Source organism: Bos taurus, chromosome 6 (genome assembly GCF_002263795.3).
Source record: "Bos taurus isolate L1 Dominette 01449 registration number 42190680 breed Hereford chromosome 6, ARS-UCD2.0, whole genome shotgun sequence".
NCBI lineage: Eukaryota > Metazoa > Chordata > Mammalia > Artiodactyla > Bovidae > Bos > Bos taurus.
In genome coordinates, this window is record NC_037333.1 from 2,637,138 (window position 1) to 2,651,556 (window position 14,419).

Sequence of the window (14,419 nt, forward strand, 5' to 3'; positions counted from 1 at the left end):
TTTGTAGTCAAAATAGCATATATTTATTGAGAATAGCATTGATTTGTGTCTTAAGTGTTACTGGCATGTGATCTGCCCTCCTACCTGGTTCGGAGGTTTCCATAAAAGATCTCATAGCATTTCTGCTTTTCTTCCTTTCCTCTATCTACAAACTCTTAGCTTTATTTAACCAGCAGACTTTGTTACAGTCTAAAAGTAATGAAAGATTTTGCTCTATACCTTACTGTAATTTGGTGAAATAGCAAGCAGTTTTCATCCTTGTGTGGTTGCATTGCTGTTGTTCGGTCGCTGAGTTGTGTCTGACTCTTTCTGACCCCATGGACTGCTGCATGCCAGACTTCCCTGTCCTTCACCATCTCCCAGAGTTTGCTCAGACTCATGTCAGTTGAGTCGGTGATGCCATCCAACCATCTCATCCTCTGTCATCCCCTTCTCTTGCCTTCAGTCTTTCCCAGCATCAGGGTCTTTTCTAATGAGTCGGCTCTTCCAGTCAGGTGGCCAGAGTATTGGATCTTCAGCATCAGTCCTTCCAATGAATATTCAGGATTGATTTCCATTAGGATTGACTGGTTTGATATCCTTGCAGTCCAAGAGACTCCCAAGAGTCTTCTCCAACACAATTCTAAAGCATCAGTTTGTCAGAGCTCAGCCTTCTTCATGGTCCAACTCTCACATCCATACATGACTACTGGAAAAACCATAACTTTGAGTAGACGGACCTTTGTTGACAGAGTAGTGTCTCTACTTTTTAATATGCTGTCTAGGTTTTTCATAGTTTTTCTCCCAAGAATTAAGTGTCTTTTAATTTAATGGCAGCAATCACCACAGCAGGGATTTGGGAGCCCGAGAAAATAAAGTCTCTTACTGTTTCCATTGTTTCCCCATTTGCCATGAGGTGTTAGGACCAGATGCCATGATCTTTGTTTTTTGAATGTTGAGTTTTAAGTCAGCCTTTTCACAATCCTCTTTTTACTTTCATCAGGAGGCTCTGTAGTTCTTCATTTTCTGCCATGAGGGTGGTGTCATCTGCGTATCTGTGGTTATTGATATTTCTCCCATCAATCTTGATTCCAGCTTGTGCTTCCTTCATCCAGCCTGGCATTTCGCATGATGTACTCTGCATATAAGTTAAATAAGCAAGGTGAAAACATACAGCCTTCATGTACTTCTTTCCCAATTTGGAATCAGTCTGTTGTCCCGTGTTGGGTTCTAACTGTTGCTTCTTGACCTGTATATGTGTTTCTTATATATGGGTCTTGTATTTCCATCTCTTTAAGAATTTTCCACAGTTTGTTGTGATCCACACAGTCAAAGGGTTTTATGTAGTCAATAAAGCAGAAGTAGATATTTTTCTGGAATTCTCTTGCTTTTTCTATGATCCAGTGGATTTTAGCAGTTGATCTCTGGTTCCTGTGCCTTTTCTAAATCCAGCTTGAACATCTGAAAGTTCTCAGTATATGTACTGTTGTTGCTTGGCTTGGAAAATTCTGAGCATTACTTTGCCAGCATGTGAAATGAGTGTAGTTCGTTATGCAGTGGTTTGAGGATTCCTTGGCATTGCCTTTCTTTGGAATTAGAATGAAAACTTAACTTTTCCAGTCCTGTGGCCACTGCTGAGTTTTCCAAATTTGCTGACATATTGAGTGCAGCACTTCTGCAGCATCATCTTTCAGGATTTGGAATAGCTCAGCGGTAATTCCATCACCTCCACTAGCTTTGTACGTAGTGATGCTTCCTGAGGCCCATTTGACTTCACATTCCAGGATGTCTTGCTGTAGGTGAGTAATCACACCATTGTGATTATCTGGACCATGAAGATCTTTTTTGTACAGTTCTTCTGTGTATTCTTCCCACCTCTTCTTAATATCTTCTGCTTCTGTTAGGTCCATACCATTTCTGTCCTTTATTGAGCCCATCTTTGCGTGAAATGTTTCCTTGGTATCTCTGATTTTCTTGAAGAGATCTCTAGTCTTTCCCATTCTGTTCTTTTTCTCTATTTCTTGGCATTGATGGCTGAGGAAGGCTTTCTTATCTCTCCCTGCTATTCTTTGGAACTCTGCATTCAGATGTTTATATCTTTCCTTTTCTCCTCTGCTTTTTGCTTATCTTCTTTTCACAGCTATTTGTAAGGCCTCTCCAGACAGCCATTTTGCTTTTTTGCATTTCTTTTCCATGGAGATGGTCTTGATCCCTGTCTCCTGTACAATGTCAAGAACCTCCGTCCATAGTTCATCAGGCACTCTATCTATCAGATCTAGTCCCTTAAATCTATTTCTCACTTCCACTGTATAATCATAAGGGATTTGACTTAGGTCATACTTAAATGGTCTAGTGGATTTCTCCACTTTCTTCAGTTTAAGTCTGAATTCTGCAATAAGGAGTTCATGATCTGAGCCACAGTCAGCTCCCAGTCTTGTTTTTGCTAAAAGCCTGGACTGGAGATCCTGTAGAGGAAAATGAGTATCTGAGATACACTCATCTAAAATGCTCTGTATGATTTAGGTTTTCCTGTCTTTTTTAACAGTTCTCCAAAAGTCATTTTTTCTCTCCCAGACTTAACCCTGGTATACCATTAGTAGGCTCTTTGCACTTTCCTTGAAGCCCTTCTTAGGGAAAAACTTTACTTGGGAGAGTCAGTTGTGATCATTTGACAAAGGTGAACAGAAAGCTCTTTTTATTTAATTTAAAACCTAAGGTCTGCTTTCTTAGATTTTTCTTCAGTATCCTTTCCACTTCAATATCTAGTTTCTGTACAACTGACAAACAGCACCTGGGTCAGAATGTAAAGAAATTTGGTTTTAACCTAGACAGGGAAGAAGATAATCAGGTAACAGCTTCACAGCTTCTTGAGCTGAAACTTACTACATCATTTCAAGGAATTATGTATTTTGTCTTGAAGAGACCAGAAATTCATCTTTCTTTCACACAGCCTCAGAAAAGTTAGCTGTTCCTCTGTTAAATTGTTTAGTCATAGTCAAATTAATTAACTAACCACATTAAGACAGATCAGAGAACTCTTCTGTGGAGAAATCAGAGCCAATAGAATTAATTCTCTTCAAATGGAATGTCTCTGGGAGTTATTTTATATTGTCTCTTTTAGGATGGTCTCTTGTTCAAGTCGATTGGAAAAATCTAGAGTGGTATTTAGGTCTGCATTATCGGTTAGGGTGTAGATACTAGATCTCTTGAATCACTTAGGTGGGGAGATGTTGGAGAGGGGAGAAATGTTCAGACACTAGAAAGGATGAGATCCAAGAGATGAAAAATACTTAATGTTACATCTCAGAAACAGAAACAGCATACTACATGGAAGCCATCTTTTAAAAAAAAAAAAAAAAATTAAGTCCTTGAAGCTGGTGGAAGATTACTGCTTTTTTGTATTACAGGAACTACCTTCTGTTGAAGAACTCACTATTGTTCTGCCTGAAGATATTGAATTAAAGCCTCTTGGAATGGTTTCAAGTATTATTGAACAATTAGGTATGTATATATTTTTATTAATAATTATAATTTATATGCAAGCATATACTAATAATCAAAGACTTATGGTTAGGGAATTTTCTCCAAAATATATAATAATACTTCATTTTATAGCTCTTAGGTTTGAACAGATATATTCTGTTTTTACTTACACCAAGTGAAAGTGAAGTTGCTCAGTTGTGTCCTACTCTTTGTGACCCCATAGACTGTAGCCTACCAGGCTCCTCTGTCCATGGGATTTTCCAGGCAATAGTACTGAAGTGGATTGCCTTTTCCTTCTCCAGGGGATCTTCCCAACCCAGGGCTCGAACCCAGGTCTCCCGCATTGTAGACAGACGCTTTATCATCTGAGTCACCAGGGAAGTAGTACATAAATACAATGTCTTTTTAAAAATTTAAAGTGTGCTTTTACTGACATAGAAATTTCTCCAAAATTTATTTGAATGATACATGTGTTTTCTGTTGCTGTTAAGTTGCTACAAATTTAGTGGTTTAAAACAACACATTTATTACTTTATAGTACTGTGGGCTGGAAGTGTGATGGGTCCCACTGGCTAAAGTCAAGGGGTCCTTCAGGCCCAAGTTGCTCTCTGGAGGCTCTGAGGGATAATGCATTTCTTGACCTTTTCCAGTATCTGAAGGTCTCTCACATTCCTTTGCTCATGGCCCCCTCCCTTCATTTTCAAAATCCATAATGTAGCTTCTCTGTGACCTTCTCTATCATCACATCCCCCTCTGATGGATCACCATAGACTGGGAAGATTCTCTGTTCCTAAGGACTCCTTAGATTGGGTCTACCCACTGTTAACCGGGGTAATTTTGTACTGCAACGTGCTTAGCCTTATTCTTATCAGCAAAGTCTGTCTTCTTAATATAAAATATCATTCACAGGTTCAGGGATTTGTGTGTGTGGATATCTTTTTTTGTGGGTAGAGAGCTGTTACTCTGCCTACTGCCTTTGATTTTATCTTACAAACAAGTAAATTAGAAAGTTCTGTGATTTAATACTGACATTAATGCCATGAAATATGAACCCATTGGAGTATATGAGAACTAAATTTTACCGATTTCTTTTAGCCCTAAGATATGATGTCAGTACAGGAGAGACTTTGAAATTAATGTTGCTACTGTTAACTCTAGTAAGCAACACCAAAAAATAGGACTGCAAGTTGACAAAGACATAGGATTTTTGAACTGAGAAAAAGGCCTAAATGGTCCACCAGTCCATAGTTTATGACTTAAGGGACATAGAAGAATTTGAGTCACTTGCTCCTATGATCTGTTGTATAATCAATCAGTGGTAGAAATGAAAATTTATGTTTTGATCTTTTTATTTATTTATTTTTAACATCAAAAACATTTTGTACTGGGGTATAGCTAGTTAACAGTGTTCTAGTACTTTCAGGTGAACAGGGAAGGGACTCAGCCATTCATATACCTGTATCCATTCTCCCCCAAACCCCACTCCCACCCAGGCTGCCACATAACATTGAGCAGAGTTCCATGTGCTCTACAGTAGATCTTTGTTATCCATTTTAAATATAGCAGTATGTACATGACCTTCCCAAAGTCCCTAACAATCCCTTCTCCCCAGGCAATCAGAAGTTCGTTTTCTAAGTCTGTAAGTCTCTTTCTGTTTTATAAGTAAGTTTATTTGTATCATTTCTTTATAAATTTCTCATATAAGGGATGTCATATGCTATTTCTCCTTCTCTGTCTGACTTCACTCAGTATGACACTCTCTAGGTCCATCCAAGTTGCTGCAGATGACATTATTTGATTCTTTTTAATGGTTGAGTAATATTCCATTGAATATATGTACCACATCTTTATCCATTCCTCTGTGACTGAACATTTAGGTTGCTTCCATGTCTTGGCTTTTGTAAACAGTGCTGCAGTGAACACTGGGATGCATGCATCTTTTTGGGCCATGTTTTTCTCTGGATATATGCCCAGGAGTGGAATTGCAGGGTCATTGAAACCATGATTAAAAACCTTTCAACAAACAAAAGTCCAGGACATGACAGCTTCACAGGTGAATTTTATCAAACATTAAGAGAAGAGTTAAAACACCTATCCTTCTGAAACTGTTGTTTTCATCTTTTCTTTAAATTGTCTTATCACTATTTTAAAAAATAAGTCTTACTTACAATTTGGCAGTTTATTAATGAAAATTCCAATTAAATGAAACCTTTTTATAAAAATCATAATTACTAAAACTTTACAGGATTCTTGAGTCATTACATTTACTACCTTATGGTATTTAATAATATGCAAAAATAAATCAGAGAGGTAATTGCTTGATTATATAGTATGAGTCAGCTGTTTATTGGACTTGATGTGTATAGAAAAAGTTTAGGTCATAATGTTCATTCTCAAGGGAAAGAAAAGTAAATTATGTAATACATGTGAAAGAATGCTTTTAAAAGATACTATTTTGACTAACACATCCTAATAGACTAACAAAATTCTCAACCTGCTGGGAATAAAGATTAATGAATCAAACAGAGCATGTGCTGCTATTGAACATGCTTGTTACACACTCTGTTTTGAAACTTGAAACATGTAACATTATTTAGACCTTTTACAAAAAAGAAAATAACATTAAATATCAGTCAGCTAGGTTGTGGTGATAGTTCTGTGTGGGTTTCACCATACGACCATGTTAAAATCTCTTATGTACTCTTTTCTTCAGTTCACAGTCTCAGTCGTGTCTGACTCTCTGTGACCTCATGGACTGCAGCATGCCAGGCGCCCCTGTCCATCACCAACTGTTGGAGCTTACTCAAACCCATGTCCATTGAGTTGGTGTTGCCATCCAACCGTCTCATCCTCTGTTGTCCCCTTCTCCTCCTGCCCTCAATCTTTCCCAGCATCAGGGTCTTTTCCAGTGAGTCAGTTCTTCGCATGAGGTGGCCAAAGTATTGGAGTGTCAGCTTCAACATCAGTCCTTTCAATGAACATCCAGGACTGATTTCCTTTAGGATGGACTGGTTGGATCTCCTTGCAGTCCAAGGGACTCTCAAGAGTCTTCTCGAACAACACAGTTCAGAAGCATCAGTTCTTCGGCACTCAGCTTTCTTCAAGTCCAACTCTCACATCCATACATGACCACTGGAAAAACCATAGCCTTGACTAGACAGACCTTTGTTGGTAAAGTAATGTCTCTGCTTTTGAATATGCTGTCTAGGATGGTCATAACTTTTCTTCCAAGGAGTAAGTGTCTTTTAATTTAATGGCTGCAGTCACCATCTGCAGTGATTTTTGGAGCCCTCCAAAATAAAGTCTATCACTGTTTCCATTGTTTCCCCATCTATTTGCCATGAAGTGATGGGACCAGATGCCATGATCTTCGTTTTCTGAATGTTGAGCTTTAAGCCAACTTTTTCTCTCTCTTACTTTCATCAAGAGGCTCTTCTTCGCTTTCTGCCATAAGTGTGATGTGATCTGCCTAGCCAAGGTTATTGATATTTCTCCCGGCAATCTTGATTCCAGCTTGTGCTCCATCCAGCCCAACATTTCTCATGATGTACTCTGCATATAAGTAAAATAAGCAGAGTGGCAATATAAAGCCTTGATGTACTTTTCTGATTTGGAACCAGTCTGTTGTTCCATGTCCAGTTCTAACTGTTGCTTCTTGACCTGCATACAGATTTCTCAGAAGACAGGTCGGTGGTCTGGTATTCCCATCTCTAAGAATTTTCCAGTTTTTTGTGATCCACACAGTCAAAGGCTTTTATGTGGTCAATAAAGCAGAAGATGTTTTTCTGCAATTCTCTTTCTTTTTCGATGATCCAGCAGATGTTGCCAATTTGATCTCTGGTTCCTCTGCCTTTTCCAAACCAGCTTGAACATCTGGAAGTTCATGGTTCATGTTGTGTTGAAGCCTGGCTTCGGGACTTTTGAGCATTACTTTGCTAGTGTGTGAGATGAGTGCAATTGTGTGGTAGTGTGAATATTCTTTGGAATTGCCGTTCTTTTGGATTGGAATGAAACTTACCTTCTCCAGTCCTGTGGCCCCTGCTGAGTTGTCCAAATTTGCTGGCATATTGAGTGCAGCACTTTCACAGCATCATTTTTAAGGATTTGAAATAGCTCAAATGGAGTTCCATCACCTCCGCTAGCTTTGTTCATAGTGATGCTTCCTAAGGCCCATTTAACTTCACCTTCCAGGATGTCTAGCTCTAGGTGAGTGTTCACACCATCATAGTTATCTGGGTCATGAAGAATTTTTTGTACAGTTCTTCTGTGTATTCTTGCCACCTCGTCTTTGTATCTTCTGCTTCTGTTAGGTCCATACCATTTCTGTAGTTTATTGTTCCCATCTTTGCATGAAATGTTCCCCTGTTATCTCCTGTTTTCTTCAAGAGATGTCTAGCCTTTCCCATTTTATTGTTTTCCTCTATTTCTTTGCATTGATCACTGAGAAAGGCTTTCTTATCTCTCCTTGCTATTCTTTGGAACTCTGCATTCAAATGGGTATATCTTTCCTTTTCTCCTTTGCCTTTCGCGTCTTTTATTTTCTCAGCTATTTGTAAGCCTCTTTGGACAACCATTTTGCCTTTTTGCATTTCTTTTTTTGGGGTTGGTCTTGATCATTGCGTCCTGTGCAATGTCACGAACCTCCATCCATAGTTCTTCAGGCACTCTTACCTTTCTATCAAATGTGAGGGTTTTGAATTAGTTAGTTTTTAATTTTCATGTAATTTGACCCTGGGAAATTCTGTCATTATTCAGTATTATTATCAGTCTTTGTTGTCTTTATTCCAAAAGCAGATCTAGCTCAAAAATTGTTGCCCGTTCCTTAGTGCATGTTCCAACTTAGAACTAGTAAATCTTGAAATTAATTGGGATACAATTGAAATACTTGAAGGGATTTTATTTTTTTAATTTTTATTTATTTATTTTTTTAATATATTTTATTTTATTTTTTAACTTTACAATATTGTATTGGTTTTGCCATATATCAACATGAATCCTCCACATGTATACACGTGTTCCCCATCGTGAACCCTCCTCCCGCTTCCCTCCCCGTAGCATCCCTCTGGGTCATCCCAGTGCACCAGCCCCAAGCATCCAGTATCATACACCAAACCTGTACTGGCGACTCGTTTCATATATGATATTATACATGTTTTTCAATGCCATTCTCCCAAATCATCCCACCCTTTCCCTCTCCCACAGAGTCCAAAAGACTGTTCTATACATCAGTGTCTGTTTTGCTGTCTCGTATACAGGGTTATTATTACTATCTTTCTAAATTCCATATATGTGCGTTAGTATACTGTATTGGTGTTTTTCTTTCTGGCTTACTTCACTCTGGATAATAGGCTCCAGTTTCATCCACCTCATTAGAACTGATTCAAATGTATTCTTTTTAATGGCTGAAGTAATACTCCATTGTATATATGTACCACAGCTTTCTTATCCATTCATCTGCTGATGGACATCTAGGTTGCTTCCATGTCCTGGCTATTGTAAACAGTGCTGTGATGAACATTGGGGTACACGTGTCTCTTTCCCTTCTGGTTTCCTTATTAGTGTGTATGCCCAGCAGTGGGATTGCTGGGTCATACGGCAGTTCTATTTCCAGTTTTTTAAGGAATCTCCACACTGTTCTCCGTAGTGGCTATACTAGTTTGCATTCCCACCAACAGTGTAAGAGGGTTCTCTTTTCTCCACATCCTCTCCAGCATTTATTGCTTGTAGACTTTTGGATCGCAGCCATTCTGACTGGTGTGAAATGGTACCTCATTGTGGTTTTGATTTTCATTTCTCTGATAATGAGTGATGTTGAGCATCTTTTCATGTGTTTGTTAGCCATCTATATGTTTTCTTTGGAGAAATGTCTAGTTCTTTGGCCCATTTTTTGATTGGGTCATTTATTGTTCTGGAATTGAGCTGTAGGAGTTGCTTGTATATTTTTGAGACTAGTTGTTTGTCAGTTGCTTCATTTGCTATTATTTTCTCCCATTCTGAAGGCTGTCTTTTCACCTTGCTTATAGTTTCCTTTGTTGTGCAGAAGCTTTTAAGTTTAATTAGGTCCCATTTGTTTATTTTTGCTTTTATTTCCAATATTCTGGGAGGTGGGTCATAGAGGATCCTACTGTGATGTATGTCAGAGAGTGTTTTGCCTGTGTTCTCCTCTAGGAGTTTTATAGTTTCTAGTCTTAGGTTTAGATCTTTAATCCACATTGAGTTTATTTTTGTGTATGGTGTTAGAAAGTGTTCTAGTTTCATTCTTTTACAAGTGGTTGACCAGTTTTCCCAGCACCACTTGTTAAAGAGATTGTCTTTAATCCATTGTATATTCTTGCCTCCTTTGTCAAAGATAAGGTGTCCATATGTGCGTGGATTTATCTCTGGGCTTTCTATTTTGTTCCATTGATCTATATTTCTGTCTTTGTGCCAGTACTATACTGTTTTGATGACTGTGGCTTTGTAGTAGAGCCTGAAGTCAGGCAGATTGATTCCTCCAGTTCCATTCTTCTTTCTCAACACTGCTTTGGCTATTCTTGTATTTCCATACAAATTGTGAAATTACTTGTTCTAGCTCTGTGAAGAATACTGTTGGTAGCTTGATAGGGGTTGCATTGAATCTATAAATTGCTTTGGGTAGTATACTCATTTTCACTATATTGATTCTTCTAATCCATGAACATGGTATATTTCTCATCTGTTAGTGTCCTCTTTCATTTCTTTCACCAGTGTTTTATAGTTTCCTATATATAGGTCTTTAGTTTCTTTAGGTAGATATATTCCTAAGTATTTTATTCTTTTTGTTGCAATGGTGAATGGAATTGTTTCCTTAATTTCTCTTTCCATTTTCTCATTATTAGTGTATAGGAATGCAAGGGATTTCTGTTCCCTTAATTTCTCTTTCTGTTTTCTCATTATTAGTGTATTGGAATGCAAGGGATTTCTGTATGTTAATTTTATATCCTGCAACTTTACTATATTCATTGATTAGTTCTAGTAATTTTCTGGTGGATTCTTTAGGGTTTTCTATGTAGAGGATCATGTCATCTGCAAACAGTGAGAGTTTTACTTCTTCTTTTCCAATTTGGATTTTTTTATTTCTTTTTCTGTTCTGATTGCTGTGGCTAAAATTTCCAAAACTATGTTGAATAGTAATGGTGAAAGTGGGCACCCTTGTCTTGTTCCTGATTTTAGGGGAAATGCTTTCAGTTTTTCACCTTTGAGGATAATGTTTGCTGTGGGTTTGTCATATATAGCTTTTATTATGTTGAGGTATGTTCCTACTATTCCTGCTTTCTGGAGAGTTTTTATCATAAATGGGTATTGAATTTTGTCAAAGGCTTTCTCTGCATCTATTGAGATCATCATATGGCTTTTATTTTTCAGTTTGTTAATGTGGTGTATTACATTGATTGATTTGCAAATATTGAAGAATCCTTGCATCCCTGGGATAAAGCCTACTTGGTCATGGTGTATGATCTTTTTAATGTATTGTTGGATTCTGATTGCTAGAATTTTGTTAAGGATTTTTGCATCTATGTTCATCAGTAATATTGGCCTGTAGTTTTCTTTATTTGTGACATCTTTGTCAGGTTTTGGTACTAGGGTGATGGTGGCCTCATAGAATGAGTTTGGAAGTTTACCTTCCTCTGCAATTTTCTGGAAGAGTTTGAGTAGGCTAGGTGTTAGCTCTTCCCTAAATTTTTGGTAGAATTCAGCTGTGAAGCTGTCTGAACATGGGCTTTGTTTGCTGGAAGATTTCTGATTACAGTTTCAATTTCCGTGAAATTGTGAAATCAGTTGTGATTTCCATGCTGTTAAGATTTTCTCTTTCTTCCTGGTCCAGTTTTGGAAAGTTGTACTTTTCTAAGAATTAGTCCATTTCTTCCACGTTGTTCAATTTATTAGCATATAATTGCTGATAGTAGTTTCTTATGATCCTTTGTATTTCTGTGTTGTCTGTTGTGATCTCTCCATTTTCATTTCTAATTTCATTGATTTGATTTTCCTCCCTTTGTTTCTTGATGAGTCTGGCTAATGGTTTGTCAATTTTATTTATCCTTTCAAAGAACGAGCTTTTGGCTTTGTTGATTTTTGCTATGGTCTCTTTTGTTTCTTTTGCATTTATTTATGCCCTAATTTTTAAGATTTCTTTCCTTCTACTAACCCAGTGGTTCTTCATTTCTTCCTTTTCTGGTTGCTTTAGGTGTAGAGTTAGGTTATTTATTTGACTTTTTTCTTGTTTCTTGAGGTATGCCTGTATTGCTATGAACTTTCCCCTTAGGACTGCTTTTACAGTGTCCCACGGGTTTTGGGATGTTGTATTTTCATATTCATTTGTTTCTATGCAAATTTTGATTTCTTTTTTGATTTCTTCTGTGATTTGTTGGTTATTCAGCAGCGTGTTGTTCAGCCTCCATATGTTGGAAATTTTAATAGTTTTTCTCATGTAATTGAGATCTAATCTTCCTGCATTGTGGTCAGAAAAGATGCTTGGAATGATTTCAGTTTTTTTGAATTTACCAAGGCTAGGTTTATGGCCTAGGATGTGATCTATCCTGGAGAAGGTTCCATGTGCGCTTGAGAAAAAGGTGAAATTCATTGTTTTGGGGTGAAATGTCCTATAGATATCAATTAGTCTAACTGGTCTATTGTATCATTTAAAGTTTGTGTTTCCTTGTTGATTTTCTGTTTAGTTGATCTGTCCATAGGTGTGAGTGGGGTATTAAAGTCTCCCACTATTATTGTGTTATTGTTAATTTCCCCTTCCATACTTGTTAGCATTTATTTGTCTTACATATTGCGGTGCTCCTATGTTGGGTGCATATGTATTTATGATTGTTATATCTTCTTCTTGGATTGATCCTTTGATCATTATGTAGTGACCTTTTTGTCTCTTTTCACAGCCTTTCTTTTAAAGTCTATTTTATCTGATATGAGTATTACTACTCCTGCTTTTTTTTGGTCTATTTTCATTGAAAATCTTTTTCCAGCCCTTCACTTTCAGTCTGTATGTGTCCCCTGTTTTGAGGTGGGTCTCCTGTAGACAACGTATATAGGGGTCTTGTTTTTGTATCCATTCAGCCAGTCTTTGTCTTTTGGTTGGGGCATTCAACCCATTTACGTTTAAGGTAATTATTGATAAGTATGATCCCGTTGCCATTTACTTATTGTTTTGGGTTTGAGTTTATACACCCTTTTTGTGTTTCCTGTCTAGAGAATATCCTTTAGTATTTGTTGGAGAGCTGGTTTGGTGGTGCTGAATTCTCTCAGCTTTTGCTTGTCTGTAAAGCTTTTGATTTCTCCTTCATATTTGAATGAGATCCTTGCTGGGTACAGTAATCTGGACTGTAGATTATTTTCTTTCATCACTTTAAGTATGTCTTGCCCTTCCCTCCTGGCTTGAAGAGTTTCTTTTTTTTTTTTTTAATTTTATTTTATTTTTATACTTTACATAATTGTATTAGTTTTGCCAAATATCAAAATGAATCCGCCACAGGTATACATGTGTTTCTATTGAAAGATCAGCTGTTATCCTTATAGGAATTCCCTTGTGTGATATTTGTTGTTTTTCCCTTGCTGGTTTTAATATTTGTTCTTTGTGTTTGATCTTTGTTAATTTGATTAATATGTGTCTTGGGGTGTTTCGCCTTGGGTTTATCCTATTTGGGACTCTCGGGGAGTCTTGGACTTGGGTGATTATTTCCTTCCCCATTTTAGGGAAGTTTTCAACTATTATCTCCTCAAGTATTTTCTCATGGTCTTTCTATTTGTATTCTTCTGGGACCCCTATGATTCGAATGTTGTAGCGTTTAATATTGTCCTGGAGAATTGTCCTCATTTCTTTTAATTCGTTTTTCTTTTTTCTTCTCTAATTCATTTATTTCTACCATTCTATCTTCTAATTCACTAATCCTATCTTCTGCCTCTGTTATTTTACTATTTGTTGCCTCCAGAGTGTTTTTGATCTCATTTATTGCATTATTCATTATGTATTTTATTTCTTCTAGGTCCTTGTTAAACCTTTCTTGCGTCTTCTCAATCCTTGTCTCCAGGCTATTTATCTATGATTCCATTTTGATTTCAAGATTTTGGATCATTTTCACTATCATTATTTGGAATTCTTTATCAGGTAGATTCCCTATCTCTTCCTCTTTTGTTTGGTTTGGTGGGCATTTTTCCTGTTCCTTTACCTGCTGGGTATTCCTCTGTCTCTTCGTCTTGTTTATATTGCTGAGTTTGGGGTGTCCTTTCTGTATTTTGGCAATTTGTGGAGTTCTCTTTATTGTGGAGTTTCCTTGCTGTGTGTGGGTTTGTACAGGTGGCTTGTCAAGGTTTCTTGATTAGGGAAGCTTGTGTCGGTGTTCTGGTGGGTGGAGCTGGATTTCTTCTCTCTGGAGTGCAATGAAGCGTCGAGTAATGAGTTATGAGATGTCAGTGGTTTTGTAGTAACTTTGGGCAGCCTGTATATTGGAGCTCAGGGCTGTGTTCCTGAGTTGCTGGAGAATTTGCGTGGTATGTCTTGCTCTGGAACTTGTTGGCCCTTGGGTGGTGCTTGGTTTTGGTGTAGGTATGGAGGTGTTTGATGAGCTCCTGTCAATTAATGTTCCCTGGAGTCAGAAGTTCCCTGGAGTCAGGGTTTGGACTTAAGCCTCCTGCTTCCGGTTTTCAGTCTTATTTTTACAGTAGTCTCAAAACTTCTCCTTCTATACAGTACCATTGATAAAACATCTAGGTTAAAGATGAACAGTTTCTCCACAGTGAGGAACACCCAGAAAGGTTCACAGAGTTACATGGAGAAGAGAAGAGGGAGGAGGGAGTTAGAGGTGACCCCAACGAGGTGAGGTGGAATCAATAGAGGAGAGAGCGGGCTAGCCAGTAATCACTTCCTTATGTGCACTCCACAGGTGGACTACTCTGAGATGTTCACGGAGTTATACAGAGAATAGAGGAGGGAGGA

The 14,419-nt window shown here is 37.7% G+C and overlaps 1 protein-coding gene across 1 annotated transcript in view; it reads left to right on the forward strand.

Annotated features, from left to right (window-relative positions):
- The window catches only part of NAF1 (nuclear assembly factor 1 ribonucleoprotein), a 50,421-nt gene that overhangs the window by 16,312 nt on the left and 19,690 nt on the right, over positions 1 to 14,419 (forward strand). The window contains exon 3 of the mRNA NM_001075652.2: positions 3,387 to 3,480. Coding sequence (NP_001069120.2) covers positions 3,387 to 3,480 — 94 coding nt within the window. The remainder of the gene's footprint in view (positions 1 to 3,386; positions 3,481 to 14,419) is intronic.